This window comes from Centruroides sculpturatus, unplaced genomic scaffold (assembly GCF_000671375.1).
Source record: "Centruroides sculpturatus isolate CEXI.00-Female unplaced genomic scaffold, Cexi_2.0 scaffold127, whole genome shotgun sequence".
Taxonomy (NCBI): Eukaryota; Metazoa; Arthropoda; class Arachnida; order Scorpiones; family Buthidae; genus Centruroides; species Centruroides sculpturatus.
The window spans coordinates 767,867-795,195 of record NW_019385000.1 but is presented as its reverse complement, the minus strand read 5'-3'; the positions used below and the strand labels follow the sequence as shown (position 1 = coordinate 795,195).

The following is a 27,329-nucleotide window of genomic DNA, read 5'->3' as shown; positions in this document are numbered from 1 at the left end:
AAACGCAAAAAACCGCATCTAAAATAGTATAAATAGAAGCAGAGTTCTTTACGGTAAGCGCTACGAGTACGACGACCTAAGTTTGCTTTTCTGTGAGGCATTATGCTTTTCTGTGAGGATGAACTAAAGCAGATCATCTTCTATCTATCTATATAAATAAAAGTGTAATGTTCGTTTGTTCCTACCGATTCCTTTGAAATTTTGACACAACGCTGCATTCGAATACGCACGTGTTTTTATATAATATAAATGTCGAAATCCCCCCAGGGAGATGGACAGGATTTTGACACGTATATTATATAAAAACACGTGCGTATTCGAATGCAGCGCTGTGTCAAAATTTCAAAGGAATCGGTAGGAACAAACGAACATTACACTTTTATTTATATAGATAGATAGAAGATGATCTGCTTTAGTTCATCCTCACAGAAAAGCATAATGCCTCACAGAAAAGCAAACTTAGGTCGTCGTACTCGTAGCGCTTACCGTAAAGAACTCTGCTTCTATTTATACTATTTTAGATGCGGTTTTTTGCGTTTTTTATTGCGTTTTAATAGAGTACGTCAACACAATATACACTACAAAGCGATTTTTCGATATTCCCCCAGCGGGAGAGAGGGACAGGATTAAGGCTTACCGTGAAGAACTTGGTTTCTATCATACTATTTCAGCTGCGGTTTTTTGATTTTTTGATTGCATTTTAATTGGGTACGTCAAGAAAATGTACACTAAGAGATTTTCAAAAAATCCCCCCACGGGGGGAGTGTGATACATTTATAATAGACAGTAGCGTAGCGTAGTGGGGGCGGCACTTTTTAGGGGGTGGCAAAATTTCACAATAAATAATAATAATATCTTGTAAGAATTTGAACCATTTTATTTCATATTTTCGTGCACCTACGATTCGGACCAGTGAAATGAGCACGGAATACCATCCGGACAGTCCGGAATCGATTCGCCGTCCGGGGATGGCGTGCGCCTGTTCTTTTTTTTCTTGTACGATTTATTCGTATATATATATATATATATATACACACCTTCAATATCAATATCCTATAGAGCTAGGTCACTCCTATCCAAGCCTCCCTAGTCGCTAACTGTAACTAATTTAGAACCAGCATGCACTGCAAATTATTCTTCGCATTGCAAAATGACATACGCATGCGTCAGGAACTTCTGTTCGAACAAACCTCACCTGCCGTTCGGGTCAGCGATTTTAAAAAAGTGGCAACGCTAGCACGGAATTTTTCATTACTTATTTTGTGACGAAACTGAATTTTAGTCTTTTAAATTGAGATACCTAAATAAGAGGGCGGCGAAATTTTCCTCCGCCCCGGGCGGCTGACACTCACGCTACGCCACTGATAATAGATACATTTTGAGCCACAACAACGCGTGGCGGAGTCTGCTAGTTATTCATATTGCCACTTTCGTTTGAGATCATTTCTTCAATATTGTGCCTATTTCTGAATTTAAAAAAAAAAAGTTATTTTAACATTTCTTTTATAATTCATTTCTATGCGTCATCAACATTATTTCTAATTTACGGTATTTTCCTTATAGGCACTAAAAAGGCCTTTTTTCCCCCATATCCATTATGAGTTACATCGAGGGTGTGTCCTGAAAAGACCAGACATATTCTGGACTAACTGCCTATTAAAACTTTCTGAGGTGTTTCAACCTCCCAGATTTGATACTGGGTCATCCAGAGTTGTAATTGAGTTTTGATATATTTATAGGCCTGATGTATATTCGTTACGTCGGTTATTTATTTTATTTTGGTTTTATATGTATACTGTACTTTAAAACAGGGGTCGGGAACGCGGCGCCCGTGACGCATTTCAGATGAGCTCTCTAGAATTAATAAAAAAAAAAAACAAGGTTGCCAACACCTGCTTTAAAGCGATTAAATGTATTCACTCGTTTAAAGTAAATTATTGAAATTTCTGCTTGTTATTTATCTATATTATTTTTATATCCATTTTGATATCGATGTCTTTCTTGTATGACCCTTTTAGTTTAGTTTTATTCTGTAGCATTTCTTTCACTTATAATAATTATATTCCTATTTTCAGTGTATAGACTACTAATTTATTCAATTCTAATATTTTCTCTAAACCTCTCATAGTCCCCAAAATATTTTCGTTTCATCTGTTTTTTCTTCTTTTAGCGAACATTACAGTATCTTCCTCTGTTTATCTTCTCTTTCGTTTTTTCGTTTCTTTTCTAAGTAGAAAATTGTTGACTTTATATCTTATATTGAATTATCCTTTTGAAATTTAAAAGTTTTCTACATTCTAACTTTTTTTGTGACAGAGTTAATTGTATATTTTTACAGCATGATCATTACTTGATGGTCCGATGGCCGAGCAGTTAAGGTGTCAAACTACCGCGCTGGTGGATCTGGAAAAAAATATCAATTTTTTCCCATCTCTTTCCGCCCTGTGGACACCAAGAGGGCCTCTTTTAGCAAGCCCATTATGGGTTCGGCCCGGTAATGAGGAATGGGGCCTGACATATCCAAACGAACCACCACCTGCACAATTCCTGGAGCTTTTTCGACCCGTCCGGATTCGATCCCTGGTTTCCCAAAGCTGTAGGTTGCCACCTTGTCCACTCGGCCATCCGGCCTAATAAATGAACTCCTGTCAGGTCAAAAAATTCAGGATTTTTTTAGGAGTGGTCTGTACCTCACCAACCGGTTGCCCTATTTGAGCTTAGAAACCTGTGACGAACTTGATAAAAAACAGGCCCTCTTAGTGTCTGCAGGACAAAAACAGTAAAAAAAGCGTAATCATTATAACGGGGTCAGAAACAATAGTTTAATGATCTTGCTTCCGCTCATTTTTACGCAGATAACATATTATATAATGATATTTCTATACACTATTTTTACTTACTTAAATATTTGCTTAGTTTCGTAGATGAGACTTTTGCTAATGAACGTAGCCATATTAAAGATGGCGTTGTCGAGAGTGGCAAAACGAGGTGTCGAGAGTGGCAAAATCGAGGTGTCGTGCGCTCTTCCCCGGTTTTGCAATGACGTAAAATAAACGATTCGCATCATTTTAATTGCAACAGGGAATAGAAGCGAACAGTTTTATACTGCTTCGTCCGGCATGGAGAGCAAAAAAAAGAGAAAAATCTTAACTCTGACTGATAAACTAGAGATTCTGGCTCAAGTGGATGCGAATTTGGGCCCTAAAATTTGCTTGGCCAATCGTTTAGGTTTACCACCTTCCACTTTAAATACTATCATTAAAAAGAGAAAGTTTATCGAAGAAAATGCGGCTAAATGTGGTCCGTACGCTAAGAAGAGAAAGAAGATGAAAACGACTCCTTATGAAGAGCTGGAGAACGTGCTGACAGAATGGCTTAAAGAAGCCAAAGAGCATCGTCTTCCCATGAATAGCAATCTTTTAAAGGAGAAGGCTTTAGATATAGCCACCAAACTAGGAATGTATGACTTTAAAGCCTCTAACGGCTGGATAGATCGTTTTAAGCAGCGCAATGCTCTTTATGCATCCTTGATCAAGAAGAATCGTCATGATGACGTCACGACATCTGGATCTGCATCCGTTGCTGGGTAAGTTTTTATTGTTTCCATGCTTTACTTCACACTTGTAAAATTATAATCAATAAGACTAATTTCATGCCTGATGACTGTTAGAAAAATAAGAATGCTACAGACAATTATTTTTTTGCAAAGACATATATAACTATATTATTTGATTTAAATTTACATATTTAAAATCATCTATATTGCTTTTAGTATCATTTAATGTTATTTGTGAGAAATACAATAAATAAATTAAAATATTAAAAATTCATAAAGTTGAGAAATATTTCAATAGAATATTAGAAGTAAAATTTGTTGAATCATTGATTTTGTGATTTTAAATTTATTTTTGAGTTGTTTTATTGAGGAAATAAAACAAAATTAATAGGTATTCTAGACTAGTGGTTGGCAACCTTTCTCACCTCATGGACCACTAAAGTCACAATTTTGAATCCCGTGGACCATTATCATGAATTTTTTTAAACGATACAAAATCTGTAGAATAATGATCAGAAAAGTTCAATTTTACTATATTAATATGAAACTCACATGTTTAATTATAACAAATTAATGCAAGCCTAAAGTTCATTGCTGCTTGTTTGAAACAAGTTTATGGATTTTTTGTGCTTTTCCATAAAGGACGACAATCGCACTCTTAATATTGTTTATTGTTCATTATTTATTGATAACAGTCACTTTGGTTTTGGTTTTAGATTCAAATAAAAAACTCCAATGAGTGAAAAAAGCAACTAAGCATTTTTAATTTCTTTTCTAATATTTCGCATAACCTTTGGTTGATCACTGTTCAAATTTCACCACTGACCACCCAAATTTTCTCGCGGACCATCGGTTGCCAACCATTGTTCTAGACCAGTGTTCCTCAACCGGTGTGCCGCGGCACACTGATGTGCCGTCACATGGTGAAAGGTGTGACGTGAACTTTTACATATTCTGTTAATTTCAAATTTTATTTATATATTTTTATCACAGTTGTTGTGTTACTTATGCTTGTATTTCACTCTCTGCCGCAGCACTGATGAAATAAGATGATATTTGTTTATTCTTTATTACAAGCCACACATTTTTATGTATTCTAAGAAATTATATGTAAAAAAAAAATTGCTCACAGGTGTTGATGTTTGCTTAATAACAATAATAATAGGTTAGTGGCATTACGTAATTCTATTAACAGTATCATATCATACGTTTTTGAGGGGAATAACATTTTGGTGTGCCGTGTTGAGTCATGGGTGTGCCGCAAGTAGAAAAAGGTTGCGGAACACTGTTCTAGACAACTCCCATATCATGTAACATTAAAAATAAAACTATAAGTAATGGCAGAAAAACTTTCAGAATATTCCTGTCAATGTACAGAATAAAATTTGAAAAATAAACACCTTAATCATTACTTTCACCTCAATACTTGCAATAAAAATTGTTGTTTCACAGTAGTGTTATAATAAAAATCTTTTGCTGAGAAAGGAAGGTGGGCTTTCTTATAGCAAAGAAAAGTTCCAGCTTTTGAGGTATCTTTAAATCAGAGTATTTAATATTGCTTTTAAATTTATAATTCCTTATTAAATTCTTTTAATAAAAAAACTTTGATTTATATATAAGTTTATTTTAAATGTAAATTTTTAATAATTTCAAAAAAAAAAAAAAAATACAAGCTTCCAAAAATAAATGCAAACCATAAAGTGTTAACTTCAATAAGTGCAAAAATAATTACAAAAATAAGCCTATAATTCAACAGTCAAAATAAAATAAAATCACATTATATTCCAAGGTTAAGAAGAGAAACGTGCTTGGAAATACTTTGATATTAACCAAATTACACCAGAAGTCTTTGTGAAAGAAATTCTATTAAAAGTAAATGCAAGTACTGGCATGATTTTCTACAAAAATATTAGTATTTTTTCACACATTATTAATCAAAATTATTATAACATAACTACTTAGAACACCAAACTTATAACTAATGTTAACCCAATCAGAGAAAAACAACTTATCACCAAAATCTATAATAATAAGTAATTACAATACATCTTCAGCTTTTGTTTATTATTTTTTTTTTTACTCTGTTGATTAGTCAGTTAAGATAAGTGTTAGAATCAGCTTTTATACACATTAGTGACATCATTCTAATTTACATAATGTTTTACAACTTGAAAATACGTTACTGAAAAACTTATCATAGTAACTTATTATGGGTGAACACTTCCTTTTTTATTTATTAATTGAAATTAGGACTAAAAATTATTTTTATGGAATACAATTCCAGTAACTTCATCAATATGATTATGCATATGAGCAAGTAAACTTGAGATGCATTGAGAGAGATATTGGAATTTTTTAAAAACAAAACAATATCTAAAACAGGATAGCTGAAATAAAAAAGTAACGTGAATAACTAAGTAAAAACTTTCATTCTACCTCACAATTTTTCTTATCTTCTCTGTTTTTCTGTGTATTTTTGGTTATACTGTATACTAAGAAGTTTGTGGTTTATTTTTTGAATTTTAACTTTTTCAATTAATAGAAACAGTAGAATTATGTTCAGTTAATTATTGTATAAAGTTATGACTTCTAGCAAAGAAAAAATTGGCATTTGATTTCCTAGTATCAGTTAATTAATTAATATTTAGAAAGAGTTATATTGTTAGAAGTTATCATAATTGAGTGTCTAGAAGCCAGATTATTTATGAACTATAATCAAGTTAATTATTTAATAATTAGCTCAGTTATAGCCTATAAATAATCTGGTTTCTGGATATACTGTATGACAAACAAATTGGGTTCTAGTTTTGATTATATTGATATAACCAAAAATAAATTGTTTTTAAATATTTTGCAATATTTTCACATACAATATACTTTTTATATTACTAGATGAATCCAATAATAGAATACAAATATTAGATTTATGATGTTCATTAAATGTCTATTTTACGTGAAACACTGTCATATGCTTATTTATCTTCAAATATGGATACATTGATTATAAATATAGATCTTAAATGATATATTTATTTACTTGGTAATACCATGCACAAAAACCAATAACCAGTGGGAAATAAGGTTAAACATCTGAGGAAGAACTTGGAAGGAGTTAAGAAAACATTTGTTGTTTGATGTTTAACCTTATTTATCACCAGTTATTCGTTTCTGTGCGTGGTGTTATCATTATTCCGGTGTGGTTTGCAAATATTCATTTACTTGGGCTATCCATTATCTAGATCAGGAGTCGCCAAACTTTTTTGATCGTCGACTCCCTACAACTTTTCGAAACCTCACATCGACCCCCATCAAAAAATTTGTTACAAGCAAAAAAAAACCTCTTACTATTTTTATATATATCTTTTAATTTTACATTTTTTACATTTATTGTACATATGTTAATAATAATTTTTGTAACTGACAATCAATAAGACGGATAAGCTTGATAAACCTTAGCAAGATTAGCAATATTCGGTTCAAAATTTGTAAGTTTTAGTCTTTTCGTCGACCACCCCCAATAATGTTATATCGACCCTCAGGGGTCGATATAGACCACTTTGGCGATCCCTGATCTAGATGTATAGTTTTTTTGAGCCAATTTTGATCTTCTCTTTTCCTGTTGTGTACAATGTACTTTTGGGAAACTTCTTCCTCTTTAATTAATTAATTATGTGTACAATAGTTTACAGAACCCTCTTTGACAATAAAGAAATGACTTTAATAATTCTGCATATATTTTCTAATCAATAGTTTATTCCAAAATCACTTACTTAACACTGGAGTATAGTAAATTAACAATATCTTCAAACCTGTTACTGGTGTGTTCTCCCACAATGACTCACAACGAACTGTATATTTTTTTTGTTGTGAATCGTCATGGGAGAACACACCAGTAACAGGTTTGAAGATATTGTTAATAGTTTATTCACATGACTAGTAAGTAGGCTTATAAGAACAAATTTGTATGCCTCTAATACTACTAAAAAAGTTCACATAGATGTAGTAGTAATGCCTTAATTCTCTTCATCCCCATTGTGTTCAATGATGTACTTTTTGCAACCTGTTGTAGTTTGTCACAGTGTGGCTGCATGTTTTCTGACATGTTTAGAGTTAAAACCATGATATTTGAACTGGCAGCCATCATGTTCTTATAATGTATTTTTACACATGAATAAAACCTTTTGTTAAAGTCACATCTTTCTATATATGAAAATTTGTGTCTAGAATTTACATAGGATGGATGATTTACTTAAACCTGAACACTTTAATACTGACCTGAACATTAGCAGTGCTTCTCAACAGTGGTCTCATTAGTAGTGAACTTTTGAGAATTTCGTATTGTCAACAGAAATAGACAACACGAGTAAATTTATTTTTCTTGTTAATTTTGTTGGTTTCCTAATTGACTCCTATATAACAGTGTGTGCTGGATTTGAAGATGCCATTAAATCCCCTTAGATTTATCAGCATCTTTCAGAAAGTCATAATGTAAGCCTTGTCACATGACTGTATTTTAGAATTTGCATGTATCCAAGTATCTGCTTATATTCAGTTGGAAACTTTTCTCTAATACTAGCATGGTAAATGTATTAGGATTTCCACTCAAAAAGAGTCTGTGCAAGATGATCTAAACAATCTTGAACATATTACTTTTTCCCTGTACACATTGGTTGCTACTGAATGTAAGTTCCCTTATTGTGGTTATATGAATCATCTTTGCAATAGGTGTCCTGCTTGAAATGAAAATTGTTAACAAATGCAGAAAGAGAAGACACTTTTCTAGAGTATGTAAAAAGAAGAAAGTAAACCAGCTATGGCTGCTGTGATTCAGGTAACAATTGCTTCTAGCCCTTTGTGTAGAGTTATGGTAGATACACAGTTAAACCATATTTTAATCTACGATCAGTGCAGGGGTCGGCAACCTTTTATGGCTGCAGGTCAAAATCAACCAAAATGTGTGTATTAAGAACACATTTTGGGTCAGTCATATTTTCACTTTAAAACTATTTTTTTTTTTTTGTGAATAATAAGATACATTTTATTGAGAAAATAATTACAATATACTTTAAACGTAAAAATTAAAATTATAGTTCTAATTACTATAAAAACAAACATAGCTGAATGACCTTTATTTTTCTCTTCGATATAAATATCTCCCCTGATGCTGAACTTGTGACATCAATTTAGTCGATTTAGTCTGGCTTATAGTTAGTTGTCTTAAGATGAATACAAGCATCTGAATTTTTGGTACTTAAGCTGCTCCTGTTCTTACTTAAAATAAATTTCATGTGTGAAAATATTTGCTCATATTTATAAGTTGAACCGAATGTAGACAAAATGGCAAAGCCAATTTTTTTCAAAGATGAAAACTTTCTATGAAGTGATGCCCAACATGTTGATATCATGGAAAGATCATAATCATCTGATTTTCCAAATCTTTCTGCACTGTCTTGAATTTATCTGTCAATAACACTAAACTTTTAAAATCAATCATTTCTAAACTAAAATTGTCAACTTTAAGATATTGAAAATACTGCAAATCAAAAACATTTTCTTCTATTTTGTCAGGCTTTATTATAAAAGTAAACATTTTGCCGTGCTTCTTAAAAATTTGATATTGACTTTCAAATTCACTTTTAATGCACAAAATCCAACTTTTGAACATATTAAGATTGCTCTCATTGATATTTTCTTTTTCATGCTGCCCTTTTAACAAGGGAAAGAAATGAAATTCTTTCTTTATGTCTGTTTCAAGTAATATTAATTTTGAAGAAAACTCTTCCATTCCTCGTACATTTTTAAAATTGTGTGGTTATTGTAGGTTGAAATCATCATAATGGTTCATTATGTCTGTTAAGAACAAAAGTCTTAAAAACCATTCTTTATCATTGATTCCGAGATCATGTTCAACAATTTCATAAAGAAATATTTGTATCTTATCAAAACACGATACAAATCTATTAAGAACTTTGCCTTGACTTAATCATCATATTTCTGAATATAATAGCAAATCTCCATATTTTGATTCAATTTCTGTCAAAAAAGCTTTGAAGTGCTTGTGTACTAATGGGATTGTGCTGTTATCATATTTACAGTCTTAACAACTTTTTCCATTACATCTTTAAGTTGTTGCATAGATGTCTTTGCAAATAGATTTTCTTCATGTATGATACAATGAAACGATAAAAATGAGGGACCAAGCTCATTTTCCAGTAGTTTCACAAATCCAACAGTTTTTCCTCTTGTAGCTGGAGCACCATCAGTTGTTATGGAAAACAACTTACTTTTTAAATCCAATATTTGTCCATTTTTGAAATTAGTAAACTCTTGTACTTGACAAAAAATGTCAGAGTGCCTTTCCTCATGCCATTCATAAAGCAAGACCGCAAAGTTCTTCATTGACTTTTGAACTATTTATTGATGCATATCTAATAACAATTGCAAGCCTACCCATACTATTTATATCGGTACTTTCATTGAGTATAATGCTAATTATGTCACTAGATAACAAATCATTTTTGATCTATTCATCAATATTTTTGGCCATATCTTCGATGCAATGCTGAACTGTTCTAGCTGACATTGGCATTTCTTTAATTCTTTCAATGATTTATTTTTTATTTGCAAGTCATTAAATGAGTGTTTGGAACAGTTTATGAATGTGTTTTTCAAAAATTTGCTGTCTGCAAACAATTTTCTGCTGGTATGAATGCTAAGAGCTGCAACAAAGCTGGAAGATGTAGCATGATTGTGACTGGTAACAAAACTCTTTAACAATTTATTTTGTTTTCCAAAATTTAATACATGCTTAGCAGTGTATTCAGATTTTTCTTTATTTGGCATTTCACTCACATTTTTATGTTTTGAAGAAAAGTGTTGCTCAATATTGTAAGTTCTGGCAGTAATTACATCTGTGCATAAAGCACATAACAATTTTTTACCATTTTTGATACATCCATACTTTTCTTTCCACACATCTTGAAATAATCTACGTTTCTAAATTTTTGGCGATGGGCCGCAGCTCTTCTGGAGACAGTTTGTCCCACTCCCAGCACAAGGATTGCTTCAGCGACTCCAAACTTTTGTGATGCTTAGTGCAGGCCCTAGCCTCCAAAATGGACCACACACTGTAGTCCATCAGGTTCAGATCCGGTGACGAGATGAAATCAGACCATTCCGCAGACGAGATGAAATCAGAAAAATGAGCCTTGCACCACTCCTGAGTCTTCTTCGCCCTGTGTGCCAGCGCTGAGTCCTGCTGAAACATCCATTTTGCACCACCAAAATGCTGCTGAGCCCACGGAAGTACCACAGACTCAAGAATGTCACGGCAGTACACGGTACAGGATTGCGGACTTTTGTCGGGTCCTGCAGTGCTACAAGTATTGCCAATATAATCACACTACTAGAGACTGTACACAATCAAAGTTTACATGCAGCCAATGCACAGGGAACCATCTATACCACAACTGCCCGAACTGAGGTGAAGAACCCACCTGCTGCAATTGCCAACTAGCCAAAGCAAGGAACTACAACCACAATGCTCATGATGTGAAATGTCCGTCTTATCAATGTGTCAAAGTACTCATCTCTAGTAGAACCGATTATGGCACAGATCTGTAATAAACTACGCATCCTTCAGAGTAACACACAGAGAAGCATTTCTGCTACTTCTCTCCTTGCTGATCAATTGAAATACTTTGATTTGGTGTTACTTCAGGAGCTATATTGCCGGGCACATAATCCCTCATGCCTTCCTACTTATTGCCCAGTTTTAAAGGGCACAGCCCAGACAGTATCTTTGGGCTGTCACCCTTGTTCTGAACACCAGCCTTTCAATTCTACTCCACTCAAAGCTCAGTAATGAATATATAGTGACCATCGAATTTATGATACATGACAAAAGGATAATTGTTCTCAATGTTTACTTCTTGGGGAGGATGGATAGCAATGACTTCCTATCTGAACTTCAAAACATCATTGATACTTTTCATGGACTACACATTGTACTTGCAAGAGACTTTAATGTGCACTCCCCAGCTTGGGGAAGTGAGCGTCTGGATAGGCGTGGTAGACTTTTAGAGGAATTCTTTCATCATAACAATCTTTTGATCCTTAATAACCCCCTCTCACCTACGACACTTACATCTATCCAAGAGTCCCCTTGAGATGAGCTATCAGCTAGCAGCTCAGGATTTTTCAACAGAGTATTGAACTGGAGAATTCTGCCCGATGATTCTTTAAGTGATCATGCCCATATTGCCTTCGACCTGATTGGACCTCTAAATGTATGTACTCTGGAATGTACACCAAGGCAAAAGTTCGCATCAAACAAAGCAGACTGGAACCAAATCAAAGAGTTCTTGGATAACAACTTGATTAATACATACTCTGAGGATAATGAAGAAGCCGAAAGTCAAATAAACTATAATATAGAAATTATTTGTAGTACCTGTGAAACATTTATACCCAAACAAACTCTCTCCAAGCGTAGTGTCCCGTGGTGGACCCATGAACTTAGTGATTTATGAAAGAAAACAAGGAAATTAAGACGCATTTACCAGAGATGCAAAAATGATAATGATCGGGCACAACGTAAAGAAAACTACATTAATGCTCAAAGAATCTATAAACAAACTATTAAGATGGAAAAACTTCATAGGTGGCAGGAATTTTGCACTGGTACCTCCAAAAATCCATGGGGATACATTACAAAAATGTGCTGTAACAAGCTGCATAAAACTAAAATTATGACTAATAAGAACGACAGTGACAACCCCCATCTCTGATTCAGGCAATGGCTGCCCAGTTGGATTCATTTTGCCCTAATGATGATCCCGAAGAGGATACAGAATGGCAGCGTAAAATCTGTACAGAAAAAGACAAACTTATAAATACTGAAAATACCCTGCCATTCACCAAGGAGGAAGTAGATAGAGCCTTCTCCAAACTGGATAAACACAAGGTGCCGGGTCCAGATGAAATAAATACTGAAACAGCAGTCTACCTCTGGAAAATTATACCAACATATCTAATTGACTTATACAATGGATGCCAGCAGCACTCTGTTTTTCCAAAGGCCTGGAAACAGGCAATGATTGTCCCTGTGCCTAAGCCTGGACAGAACAGTGATTTTAGACCTATATCTCTGCTACCTATTTTAGGCAAGATATTAGAAAAACTTATCAAAAACAGGTTAGAATGGTACATTGAACATCACCACAGACTAAGCAACACCCAATTCGGTTTCCGTCCTCAGAAATCTGCAGAGGATGCTGTTCAAAAATATACAGAGCCTTCTATAAATACGTCCTAGGGGTCAGCCTGGACATTTCAAAGGCCTTTGATAGTGCCTGGTGGCCCCTAGTGACTCAACAACTTCGTCATGCTAAATGCCCACAAAATCTACTGAAACTTCTTCTCAATTATTTCAAAGACAGAGAAGCAATTCTAAAATATGGCCAGCACAAAGTACATAAGAATATTACCAGAAGATGTCCGCAGGGGTCTGTGTGTGGACCCCTGCTCTGGAACTTAACTTTTGAAGCCTTTCTCAGGGAGAGCTTTGGACAGAATTCATGCACAGCATATGCAGATGACGTGATGATGCTGATTGCTGGCAGATCGAGAGCAGAACTAGAGAAGAAAGGCAAAACAGCATACATGATAACATGAACAACGCAGGATATTTTCAATTAAAAATTGAATTATGACTATTTACAAAAAATTTTTTAATTTTTCGAGTCTATCTTTCATCCTTTTAACACACCACAGAAGTAACAGTATATTGGCCTGGATGAACTTCCACAAGAAAGATGAAAGATAGACTCGAAAAATTAAAAAAATTTTTGTAAATAGTCATAATTCAATTGGTAAAAATTTGAACTTTCTTTGTTAAATTGTTTCTGCATTTTCTAGGTAAATACCTACTGATTTTCACAATGATACTCTATTCATCTCCTTTCCAGAGACTCTGGAATAAGAAAACTTATTTTATAATCATTTGATATATATACATATATATATATGTGTATATATACATATGTATATGTATAGAGAGATGATAAAACATGATTATTAATAATTTTACAGTTTTATTTTCATGATTTAATTATAAATATTTAAAAGATAAATATGCTTTTAATATGATGCAGTTAATTGTTTTAAAAGTTCTCATTGCATTTTTCAGATCTGTAGAAGTAGAGGAACCTAACTATACTGATTACACAGAGATAATGAAGTCAATGTAAGATAAATTATTTTTAAATAATTCAGATTTCTAAGTTAATTATAAAATAAAAATACAAAATTATTTTAGTTTAAGTAGTACAGTAAAACCAGAAAGTGAGCAAGCAGAACAAAATGAACAAGAGATTTTTATTGATTTGCAGAGTAATTCAATGTAAGAATTTTACTATTTATTGTTTTGTTTTAATAAAAAGAAAATTATGTAAAGAAAGTAATATATTTCTATTTGAAATATAAATTAGGTCAGTGATAAATCTGTCAGAACAAGATGCAAATTGTAATGACTCTAATGAAGAAAATATAATGTAAGATTTAATATAAATATACTTTGAGTTTTATTAGAAATTCTTAAGATTTGTTTTGGTGATAATTAGTATAAAGTCATTTAATAAAAACAGAACTAGATTTGGTGTACGTAAACAATTATCATTTGAGAATAGATATTGTATTTATATGAACATTACATTGTCAAACTAGATCAAGCTATTGTATATCATAGGATTATCATTTCTGCATTTTCTTGAATTAAATATAATTTCAACAAATTGTATATAAATCCTTGTTGTTATTTTGTTAATTCTTTAGATTATTCTCTTACAAAAATTTGATATCAGATGTCTTTTTGTATTCTCCTCTAATATAAGAGATGAATAAATTGTTTTCTCTTGGTTAAGAAATTTGCCTTTGCAATTTCATTATTTAACAAAACTGTTAACTCATAGCATAAGTTTGATATTTTTTGACAAGTAATAGAAACATAATTCTATGGTATATTAACTTTTTTTAATGATAAACATATAATTGTCTATCATAAAATAAAATTATAATAAAAAAATATAAAATTGGAGTCTATAATAGAATATTATAAATTAAAAAGTATAACAATATTTAATAAACAGGGTGATTCACTGTGGCATTATTATTTTTTTTTTCTATTACCATTGGAGATAGGAAAATGGGACTAATTACCAAGTTTATAGAGCAGATGAAACAATTTTACTGATGTTGGGTGACCTTGAAAATCAGCAGGTTTTATCAGACAACAAAATAGGTTTTTTTTTTTTTTAAATTATAAGCAGTACTCTAAGCCATAATATGGATTGTATATGACAAAATAAACACCTTTTGTAATAGGTTATATTTTCTTAAACTTAATGGTTTTTAAGATATCAGCCAGTTTCTGCTAAAAATCTGATTTTGCTTTTTCCTGAAAGTTTCTATGCTGGAAACTAAGTTTATCAGTTTAATTTTCACAAAGCTTTACATGACAAAAATGATAGTAATGAAAGTACATTTCAAAATTTATTTAAATTAGATGACTAGATGTTTCACTCTTATTGCTGAATATGTTTCTTATTATGTCAGATATAAAACAACTAAATTTTTAAATTGTTTGTTTTCAGTCTGTTTCAAAATAAATGGAAATCTATGCTTTTTTACATTAGATTTATATATTAATATTTAGTATTCTGATTTATTGTTATTAGAATATTTTGTAATTTTGTGCTGTTTGCTTATTGTTTTATTCTATATTTTTTATATATGATTTTGTTTTAGTTTTTTTATATGTTATTTTAAAATACAGTAATAATTTAAATAGTTTTTTATGTTTTCTTTTTATTTTTGTTTTAACAAATGCTAGGCATTTTTATTATTATGCTTGATAAACATAATAAACTTGTTGGAAGTATTTATATTATATATATTGAAATGTTATTAAAGAAAAGTCTGTTTTCCCTAGTAGCATTTTTATAGATTTGGAAAGCAAAATTGATAAATATTTTTATTTTGTACATTTATGTAGCATCAATTTTGGATTTTCTTAATATCAAAAACAATTATATAATGTTAAATTACAATAATAGCTAAATTGTAACGCAAATACTAAATAAAATATTTTTACAAAGCTCTCTTCTAAATAAGTTTACTAAAACAAATGTTTTCTTTATCCATAACTTCATTTATTGATGAATAATTCTCCCTTTAAGACCACATAAACATTTAATTTAACTTAATCAAATTAATTTCTATAATTTATTATTAATAATAATTATGAACAATGTGTAATTTAATTAAATTTTCTTTACTCCCTCTATTGTTCCTGAGTTTTTTCCTATATATACACAAAAGTTTACTTTAAAGATTTGCAAATATACACACCAATTGAAACCCGATATTAAGCAAATATACACCCACAACTGCCGTAAATGATTGGGCTAAATTTGGATATAATGATTATAAATTAGAAATGAATTTGGCACTAGAGTGAGGCATTAGGTGCTATCTCATATTAAAATTAATAATTATAATATTTAATTAATTAATTTAGATTAAACTGGAGATAGCCCAATCATTTATGGTAGTTGTGGGTGTATATTTAAAGATTTGAGTGGTTTTTATTTAAATAAAATAAAATTTATTGCACGTCTCTATGCAAACACAACACAAAATTTGTAATTAATTCATAAATATTCTTGATATAATATGCTATAGATATTCTGAGATAATTATTTGAAAGAGAATAATTATCTATCACTGTACAAATATAATGTTATTCTATAAATAATATAGCTATAATAGTCTTTTTAAATTCAAAGCCAAATTTTAGTTGATTATACTAACTTTTTACTACGATCATCATCAAAACCTCATTTTTTACATCTTTAATAAATTAAGTTGTGCTAATGGAAATAATTATTTTATTGAATTAAGTAATTTAATTAAAAAAATAGTATTTAATTAAAAAATAAAATCAATTTTTTTCAGATCCACAAGTCCAATAAAACAAGAAAATTCACCAGATGAAGATGGTGAACCTGATATTTTATTAAACATTCAAAATAATTCAATGTAAGCAAAAATTCTTAAAATTTTAACTTTTCTTGTTATAAATTTTATTTCTTTTGAGTTATGTAAAAATTCTTTTAAAATTGTTAATTAATTAATTAATTAATTAATTATTAATATGGTAGCAACTTCATGATAATGGAACATTATATTCTGCAAAACTGCTGTGAATATTGAAACCCTAAATAGACAAATATGTCAAAGCAAAATATGTTGAATCAGTAAGGTTAGGAGATTGGAAAAATAGATGATATAGAAAGTAAATCATATTTCAATATAAAAACAAAACAAATTCTATTTTATTGTAAACTAAAAGATTAAAATGTTATTGTAACTTACTTATTTTACATGTACTTATTTATTCTTAAAATTTTTAATTTGTTGGTTTTTCTTTTATTTAGAAATCACAACAGTTCCTAATGTTCATTCTTTTATTCCTCTTGATATTTTAAGACTCTTATATGAGGTATTATGTAATGCATTATTTTCTTAAAATTTTGAAATTATACTTCAGAAACATGTTTTTCAATAGTCTTCATAACTTGCAGCAATTTTATTAAATATTATTTTGTTTGTAAATTTTTGTCAGATGGAGATTATTTTTTAATAAAATTGAAGACAGTCTGTCCAAAAAGGGATCACCATTTATTATTTCTGTGTTCCAGATAATACACATTCTTGGCAACTGACCTTTCCTTTTAGGCTACTTGTTGCCAGAAGTTTAAAAAGTTCTTTCAAAAAACACAAAATATATATCCAATTAAAATTACAAATAATTTCTAAAAAAGGAACTGTGACATTCAGACGTCTTTTTTGCATTCATCATACCTTCATTTGGGGTGATATTGCTTTTATCTACTAAAAAGAAGCGCTGGAAAATGTAGATTTGATGAAAGCTGTCCCCTGGTTATTTTGATTATTTTGTTTATTAAAATCTCTTAAAATCAGAGAAATTCTTTAAAATCTTTAAACAAAATGAACTACACAGATTAGTTTATAAATAGCCTTCATCATGTTTAAAAATCTGATGAAGGCTTATTAATCAGGGCAAAAACATTAGTTTTAATCAAAAATTAATTGCTGGAAAAGTGTGTAAGGTGTGTTCAGTGTCTATATATTGTGTAGTTCCAGGTGTATATAAAATTCCATTACTAGATACCAGGCTCAATTGAAACTTTGTCTACATAAGTTCAACTAATAGAACATTAATGATCAGAGTAAGGGAACATGTGTAAAACATCTCAAAAATGAATTATAACACTACTCTGGCCCAATTTGCTAGTGCATCTGGGATGTTCCTGTGTTGGGATGATGCTAAGCTTTTCCACATCACCTTCAATATACAACAGCTAAGAATAATAGAAACTATCAAAATTTATAAAGCAATACTCAAGAGAAATTGCATTAATAGTAAAGAAAATATTAATTTATTGTAAGCGTGGCAAGCAGTCATGTTACCTCTGACAGTAGTGAACTTTAATACAATGTTGTAAATTTTGTCACCTCAGTCACCAGTCATTAATAAGTGTGTTGCAACATTAAAAAAAAAAAATTTTCTAGTCTATCTCCAATCATATTATGGAAAGTTATGTGCATATTTAAAAAAAAATTTATTATGTCATATTTCATTGTTATATACGTCACATTTATGTTTTGAATTTGAATATTGTCATGTGGCACATACAATGTTCAATTTTTTAAAAAAAAGCTGCTCAAATAACATTAGATTTATGGAGCAGTATATTAACTTGACAAAGATCTCTGAAAATGATTGAAAACATTAGATTGAATGTAAAAAACAATAAAAAAATTTGCTGGAACCAATATGGAAGGTTTCTGTGAGTATTTATATCTTTTTTCCAGCTTCTGAGGTGTTACATTAAATACCATTACATACCTCACATTAGTAGATATTTTATTTTATTTAATTTTACCATGGGCTAAAAGCAATCTTTGTAATAATTTCTAAGGTGTATTTTTAGACTTTAAAAACTTGAACTGATGGAATTTGAAGATTGAATGCTATTATGTTGTCAAAATTAGCAACTTTCATTGGATACATACTGGCTCACATTGACAAATAATAACAGACTTGTCAAGCTCTGAAAATGGATTCCTCATGCTTGTAATGGATACAATTACCCTTTAATGTAACTTTAAAAATTTCCTGAGCCTCTAATAGCTCTAATTTGTTCATATCTTGCTGCTGTCCCGAGAAGAGTGTCATGTTGCAGAAAGGAATCACTTCTTCATCTGAGAAGAATTTTAGTTCTTGTTGAGCACAATGGAGAACAATGGTATGAAATTGTTTAATTTTTCTAATGAGCTTGCTTAATAATAGGTTTTAGAATTTTTAATAGAAATTATTTCTATATTTTATTTAAAAAAATGTTGAGGTATAATCAGAGAGGGCAGTGGTGGCTTTCCTATGTGCTATATTTTTAACCTATTTCAATAATGACCTTTTTCTTGAGCCAATGTATACTAAGTCCCTTTCACACCTATTGTCCCATATTGGAATTTTGTACACTTCAAGGGCTCTGTGTGTGTTGGTGGGATCCTTTGCATTTTCAAATAATAGGTGTGATAAGGACTTAGTATAAATTGGCTCAATAAAAAGGTTATTATTGAAACTGGTTAAAGAACACAGGTATGAGTAGCACACAGGAAAACTACCACTCTGTTTACTCTGTTTACACCTTGGATAAAGAAGTGATTCCTCTGCTGTAACCTGACACTCTTCTCAGGATGACAGCAAGAGTCAAACACATTGGCGATATGGAGGCCTTGAAATTTTTAAAGTTACATTAAAGGGTAATTGTATCAATTAAAGCCACGAGAAACTTGTCTCCAGAGCTTGGCAAGCCTGTTATGATTTGTCAATGTGAGTCAGTATGTATCCAATGAAAGTTTCTAATTTCAACAATGTAATAGCATTCAATGTTCAAATTTCATCAGTTCAAGTTTTTAAAGCTCTTGTTTCATTTATGTTGGCATTCCATTTCAGAACTCAGTTGTTTCTGAGGAAGGCCTTTGGTGTAAGCCAAAAATGTTTGAACTGCGTTTTTTACCCTGCTGGATTGTTACTGAAATGTACTGTACAGTACATAGCTATTGTCTTGTTTAAGTATTTGGTTTAGAAATATATAAATTTATTATCCACATAAGTGTGTGTCTTGACTCCAGAAACTACAAATTGCATGTTGAAAAAGTGAATTCAATGCATACTGTACTTAAGATAAAAATATCAAAAATTGTTTAATTGTTTCTTTATCTGTTGTTTCATTACTTTTGCTAATCCTTCTGTGAATAAGAAGATTATAACTCTGCCAATATAGAAAATAGCTGTAAATACCAAACTGCAAATGTGTGAAATGCATGAACAAAAAGTGCTTATGAATATGGAGCTTCTACTGTACGTTAAAAAAATATGAAAGAATTTATTGCTATTGAACTGAAAATTATTGAAATATTTATTAGTCATTATTTGAAGTGAAAATGAACCTCATTATTTGGTTGAAAGTAGAAGAGATGATACTGTTTTTTTCTCAAAAAATAATAATAATAATAATAAATATTAAGTAGTAAATAATCTTAAATATATATAAACATGCAATGAATATTTGGTTATTCCTTTTTTGATGTTTAACCAAAACATCTGATTAAATCTGAATTGTACATCAAATACTTGATATACTGTATTAATTAGATGATGAATGCATATGATTTTTTTAAAAGTTACATTAAAGGGTAATTGTATCAATTATAGCCATGAGAAACTTGTTTCCAGAGCTTGGCAAGCCTGTTATGATTTGTCAATGTGAGCCAGTATGTATCCAATGAAAGTTGCTAAATTCGATTTGTAATAGCATTCAATGTTCAAATTTCATCAGTTCAAGTTTTTAAAGCTCTTGTTCCATGTATGCAACTACAAGTTCTTAGTAAAAAATAATGATAATATTTTTCTTCACATTTAGTAAAGTATGTTAAGTAATCACAATTCTAATTACAAAGGCAATGTTTAATAAAATAGGATTTAAATTAACAAAATTTTACCTAAGCATTTAGACTTATTCAGGTTTTAAACATCAAAAAATAAAGTTTTGAATTTAAATAGCATTCATTAGAATGCTATTTAAAGTTCAAAATTGAACAGTATGTTACAGTAACTAAATTTATAAACAAAAAGAAAAAAATGTAGTTATATGTAAATTCAATAATAGGAAACCAAAAATTATGGAAAATATAGATATTAATTAAGCAGGTACAATAAAGATATAATAATTAGGATTAAAAATGTTTTTCTGTGTTTTTCTACCCTTTTTGGCAAGTTTTAACTTTTATGTTTTACAGTTTTACCACTTTGTTTTAAATACTTTGTTTAAATACTCCAGTACTCATTTTTAAATATCATTTCAGTTTTATCAGTTTGTATAATGACTGAAGAGAGGCAAATAGCCCAAAATGCATTTCCATTGTACAAAATAAGCACAAAATTGCTATAAAATAGTAAAATAGACTATACTTCCAAAGAATCTGATAAATGAATTAAAGAATTTATTAATCAGGATTAGCACCTGATTTCAATCATTAAAGTGAAAACTTGTCTGTTTCAGAGAAAGTATCAGTCATGGCAAAAATAAGCCATTTCTTGTATGTTTTATTTTTTAAAAACAAAATTAATTTAATATCACAAAATATTAATCTTAAAAAATGCATTTTAAATTTAGTAACATGTTTTAGAAAACATTTTATTTTGGTTACAATCAAATTTAGATTTAAATGCAATAGTGAGTTAAATTAATGAATAATAGTCAATATACAGTAAAACTTCTCTAACTGAATTGTCTGTAACTCAAACATTTTTTTAACTTGAACAAAATGAAGCACTTGGTAGTTCTCAACAGAATAGCATAGGGATTTAACATCTCCAACTTGATTTTCCTTAACTTGAATTTTCTCCAAGTCAAAACTTTTCATGATCCCGACATTGATTTGTGTTACTTCAACTTTCCTGACTCAAATTTTAATATTTATTCTATTCAAAGTAATCCTAATTATCAGATTTTTATGAAATTTCAGACAGTTAAAATTGTATCTACTGTCCAACACCCATTTGCAGACAACTTCCAGTCCAAAACAAGAGGACCTCTCACTTTATCTCAACAGGAACCTGTACCTGCAAAACTATTCAGATTCCATTAGTTACATTGATCATTTTGTTGAAGGGTTGTTTAAAAGATTTTTTATAGAAAGTAAGAGAAGTAAAAATACAAATTATTTAGAATTGGCATTTTTTACTCTATTGTTCTCTAACTTGAATCATCTGTAACTCAAAGTTTTTTCCTGCCTCTTGGAGCTTCAAGTTAGAGAAGTTTTACTGTAATAATACTAGTAATTATTAAAGACTTAAATTTAACAGTATTTTGCAGATCAGACAATGAGTGTCTCAGAAATGGCAAACTGGACACTTGCCTCTCTCTGGATCAAGTAAAAAATTCCACAGATTATAATTATAAAAATTATTGAGATATGTAATCTTACATCTTTGACCATTGGTTGCTTTGTTTGTCTTTCTGTGTTTATGCAATACAGTCAACCCCCCTATAACACTGTTGATAATTCCGTTTTATATGAATTCCATGTTGTACGAGTCACTTAGATTTTACAAATATGTGTGCTGGGCTGTGAATGGCTCGCGTATTTGTAAAATCTAAGTGACTTGTAAAAATGGAATTATCAACAGTGTTATAGGGGGGGTCGACTGTACTATATTCTATAATCTACTGTGAAAAAACCCCTCAAAAATTAAAATTATTAAATAAAAATTTATTGACATAATTATTTATCTCCAAGCTTTGCCCCTCCTCCTGGAAAATTTTCTGCAGACACCCCTGCAAATGACTATTAATTCATAAATTGTTATTAATAATATTGTATTTGTTATTAATAATATAAATTGTTATCATAAATATTTTCCCTTCTCACATACTTCCTGCTCTTGTGTTCTATGGCAGCCACATTAGATTTGCCATCCTAGAGTTTGATGTCTCAAACAGATTTTTGGTGGTTGCTATTATTATTATTTCTAAAAGAATACTTACTACTATTTAATAGATAAAACATAAAAAAGTATGAAAAAGTTTAGAAAAAATGAGAAAACAAAATGAGATTACCTGCTGGACCACTTCAATAATATATTTGGTATTCCAAATAAAATTTTGGTTGCCTTGGACAATTGACAACTGCTAATTCCAAATCATAAATAATACATTTATATTTTGACTTATTTATAGAAAAAGATGGTATTTTAGGAATTGCTATACATTTTAACATTATCTTGTTAGGAAAGGATTGTCAGCTTGGTATTATTTTTCTTTGCATTTATATCTTCCATATGCTCCATTCTATTTGATTTGTATCACTAACATTTTAGCTTCAATATAATAGTCATTTGTTGCACTGACAAAAGGAATTTTGTAAGCTCAAAGAATCTATTTTTTTATTATAGTTATTTGTAATGATGGAAACAAAGCAGCTGTCCAAATTGTATTTAAGTACGATTTATAGGTAGAAGATATCTTGGAAAATGACTTTAAATCATTGACCAGAGCTAAACTTTGTTTTTGGAAATAAAGCATGCTGAATTTATTTTAATTAACGTACAAAAAATACTAGCTTATATGTATCTGGATGCAAGCAAGGCTGCTTTTATGATATTCAACTTCATTTCTAATAGTTGCTTTGTTGAAGTGTAAAGGAATGCTTTTTTTAAGAATGGAATAGAAAGTAGCATCTACATAAGGCTTACACTGAAGAAGCAAAAATGTATCTGGAAAACAGATGATGTCTTAATTAAATGTACTGTACTACTCAAGGTTTGATTTAGGAGATGTTATATACAGCAAACATGTTTGACATTCAAGATCAGTGTAACTAATAGGAATGGGAACTATGTGATTTAATGGAGTTTGAATATAAGATGATAGTAGATGCCAGAATAGGAGAGATTGATCTTGAGAACAGTGGTTAAGGTATCTTGTATTAGCAAGTTCAAGAAATTTATTGGGAATTTGTTTTTTTCTCTTGTTGGAGAAAGTAATGTATGCTTTAATGGAAGCTAAAGTCTGCTCAAAAGAATTAAAATGTCCTTTCCAAGCTATGAGACAAGTATGTCATCTACATATCAAAAATAATCTAAAAGATATGTATTTGTAAAGCTGGGTTTATATGTAAAAAGTAACTCATTTAAGATACTTGTAGGTAAAAATTATATATGAATTATTTATACATATGTTTTTTCATACAAGTGGAATGTAAGTATAAAAAACCTGGCTTTAGAGAAATGTCAGTATGGCAATTTTAATTTCTGTTATAATTTTGGCTAAAGGACTTTACTTTCAAAACACACTATTTTTTAAAAGTAAAGTGTTTCATTGATTTGGAAGTAGTTTGAACAAGTAAAACGGCAAAACAGTATTTGGGACAAGACTATGTCTCGGAGACAGAATCACTTTGATGCTCAAGGCAGGTCTCGTTCTCATTCTCCTATCTTCTTTGATATTGCTGCTTTTGGGTGCGATCGTTCAAACTTCGCTGGCCACATCCACGATGCATCTTCTATGAAGTTAACCTATCTAGTTTCAAAATTTCTCTCCGTTGCATGTAGGCCTGGGTTGAATTTTTGTCGATGCATAACGAAAAGTTCTTGTTTTTGAAAAAAATAATTGTGGCTATTGTATCGTCTGAAATTATTTTTTTATTTTGCACAAACAATATACAGTTTAACCCAATTATAATGTCATCGAATGCAACGACAACCCTAATATAACGTCAAATTTTTATTGGTCCTACAATTTTACTATACTAGATAATGTTAAAAAAAACCCACTTGTAACGACATAAAACCATTTTAACGTCATATTTGAAGCACTCCCAAAAATTACAAAATTAGATTACAAATTTTATTTAACATAGAAGAAACTATGTGTTCAGTCCTAAGGTCAGAGTTCACTTCTTAGAATGACTGCTGGTGGTACTCTCCCCTACCTGACTTTGGTGGGGTGAGGTGGCTGTTTTGCCTGTTTGTAGAAGAGGGTTGCCATTTTGTATTTTATTTTGACTCAATTCTCGGTCCCCTGACTACCTATGAGTCTGGATTTTTTATGCGCAAATGATTTGGGCACCTAATACTCTGTGCCAAATATCAACTCTCAACATGTACTCCTTCATACCTCTATGCTGATAAGAACATCAGGCAGTACGATTTTATAAACAAGTGTAGTTCCTAAGGATCACCAAGGTGATCCAGAACGTGATGTGAGTAAGAAAGTGAGGACTTTACAACGAATTGGGATAAAAGAACTTTATATATAACTAATACCATACAACAGACATGAATTAATTTCTCTTTTTAGCATCAGACTCACGTAAACTCCGTTATTCCCGATATTACAATCTAATCCAATATTCATGAGCCCCGTTATCAATCGCTCACGGAAATCTTACAGATGAATTACACTGCAGATCCGCACCACAATAATTCACATATCTAGTCGTCTCCCTTGTAAGTAGATGATGTTCGAATGGAGTTGTGACCACGTGGCAACTAAAAGAAATTCTCTCCTCGGATCGAAATAATGGGTTGTGAACAACAGGTTGACGGTGTTCAATTATCTGACCTAAATCAGACAATTCCCTAAAGTCCGCCGAGTCCGATGTAAACCGATTGCTTCACTTACTATTCACTCCGTTCTAACTTACTGCTTCTCTGTCCTTCGCAGGTTCGGTTTCCGACTACCTTCGTCCGTTTCCTTTCGCTTTCCAGCCTTCACACAGGAACCAGCCCAAAACCAAACACCAACTCTCCTCTTGTCACTGGTCACCCCTTTTTATCCTTTTCTCCAAGCTCCTCCCTTCGCCTCCATGTGGTCACCAAAGGGGCCAATCATGGCACTTACAAAATCCACCATAAGGTGGCGCGCGATACAAAATATTTGAACCGAACAGACAAAGAACACGAGAACCCGAACAAAGGCGTAACAACACACACATATCAAAATATAAAAAAAAAAATATAAAACAATACAAGTGCCTAACACTACACAAGACATAGTCTTGTCAAAAACAGATAAGCTTTATTAATTTCATGATTGCAATATTTATTGTGTAGGTAAACTTGAATGCATCATATGCTTTCTAGCGTTATTTAGTCTTTATTGTATGCTCTTAAATAAATTATTTATTTTCTGTAAGTTTTGCTTTACTGTTATTTTTTAATTGCTGTAATGTGGTGTTTGATTTTTAATTAAAAATTTTCTTCTTTTGCTCCTTAAAAACTAAAGCCTAAATGCTTTGGAAAAAGTACTTTTTTTAAGTTAATTTATAGCTTTTTTTAATTAAATGTTGCCTTTGTAATTAGAGAGAAACAGAGAATTGCAGTTACTTAATGTGCTGTTTTGTTTGTTTTATGTAGGACCAATTATTTTTCATATAAGAAACTTTGAAAAATTTAAGAATTATAAAGAATTACACCCTACTTTTATGATAAGATATATGTTCTGTTATGATTATATGAAATGTCAAAATTTTTTTTGTTGGCCATCTTAATTAAAAGTTGTACAATTCAGATTATATTTTCAATAACAAAACTGTAATTTATGATGATGAGCTGATAGAAAAGCTCACATAATGGATTTTCAAGAACTAATGAATTCATGAAAGTGAGGATCTAGTTTTATTTTTCATAAAGTATGTAGATCAATAATTTTCAAATTGCAGATTTTTAGATTCCTTATGTCCTTGCTTAAACTTGAAAACAGAGTTAGACATGAAAATTGAGATCAGATATGGAAATTTTGGGGGCCAGAGATTGGATTAACTGTATATGAACTTTCAGTCTGCACTGGAAGTCTTGCAATTTTTTAAATTAAAATATGATTTAAAAATTGTAGCCTGGCATGTTTATTTCTAATTGGCTTATTATCATCTCAAAATTTGATCTTGTAAGGTTACAAAAAATAATTTGAATATTTATTCTATAAAATTGAATTTAGATAATTATTAGCATTTATTATTTTTTTTTTTAAAGGTCCTTGGAAGACTTAAGTGATCCAGAAGAAATATTACCAGACAGCTCTAATCAGACATCAAGTTATAGTCAGTAAATTATAAAATTTGATTAATTAGTTGAAATTATGATTATATTAAGTATATGTTGATTTTTTTTTCAGATGTTCCTGAAATTAGTAGTAGTTTATGTCTTTTGAGGCATAGAGAAAAACTTTCCAGTATTGATGAAAAATTTCTAGCTACACTGATGGAAAATTCTAGAAGTTTAGCACTTCCCCCTCAGCTAAGTGCTACAGAGACATTTTTTGCAAGTTTAGTGCCTTATGTTGAACAGTTGTCTCTTTCTGTCAGGCTTCGTCTTCAAGAAAAAATATTAAGAATGGTTCGTGAAGCAGTAGAAGAAAATTCATGACCTTTAATAGACACAAGAATCACAAGTATTTGAATATTGTTGTCATACATCTCAAATAATGATTTATCAGTGAGAATAATCTTATTCTTTTAACATTTTAAAACAACAGCAACATTTCAAATGTTATCATGACATTGAAATTCATGTAAAAGTTAAAATTTTTTTTTCTAATTTTTTGATAATTTAAAGCTGGAA

At 30.7% G+C, this 27,329-nt stretch overlaps 1 protein-coding gene across 3 annotated transcripts; it reads left to right on the top strand.

Moving 5' to 3' along the window:
• The first annotated feature begins 2,969 nt into the window (after positions 1 to 2,969).
• LOC111633198 (major centromere autoantigen B-like) lies at positions 2,970 to 27,278 on the top strand. 3 transcript variants are annotated; one of them, XM_023377730.1, is made up of 7 exons: positions 2,970 to 3,586; positions 13,746 to 13,802; positions 13,875 to 13,958; positions 14,047 to 14,109; positions 16,571 to 16,654; positions 26,742 to 26,809; positions 26,884 to 27,278. In XM_023377730.1, the coding sequence occupies exons 1-7, from the start codon at positions 3,120 to 3,122 to the stop codon at positions 27,132 to 27,134; spliced, it is 1,074 nt and encodes a 357-aa protein (XP_023233498.1). In that variant the 5' UTR covers positions 2,970 to 3,119; the 3' UTR covers positions 27,135 to 27,278. The 3 variants fall into 3 exon arrangements, with proteins under 3 accessions (XP_023233498.1, XP_023233499.1, XP_023233500.1); XM_023377731.1 differs by lacking the exon at positions 14,047 to 14,109; XM_023377732.1 differs by lacking the exons at positions 13,875 to 13,958; positions 14,047 to 14,109.
• Positions 27,279 to 27,329: the final 51 nt, after the last annotated feature.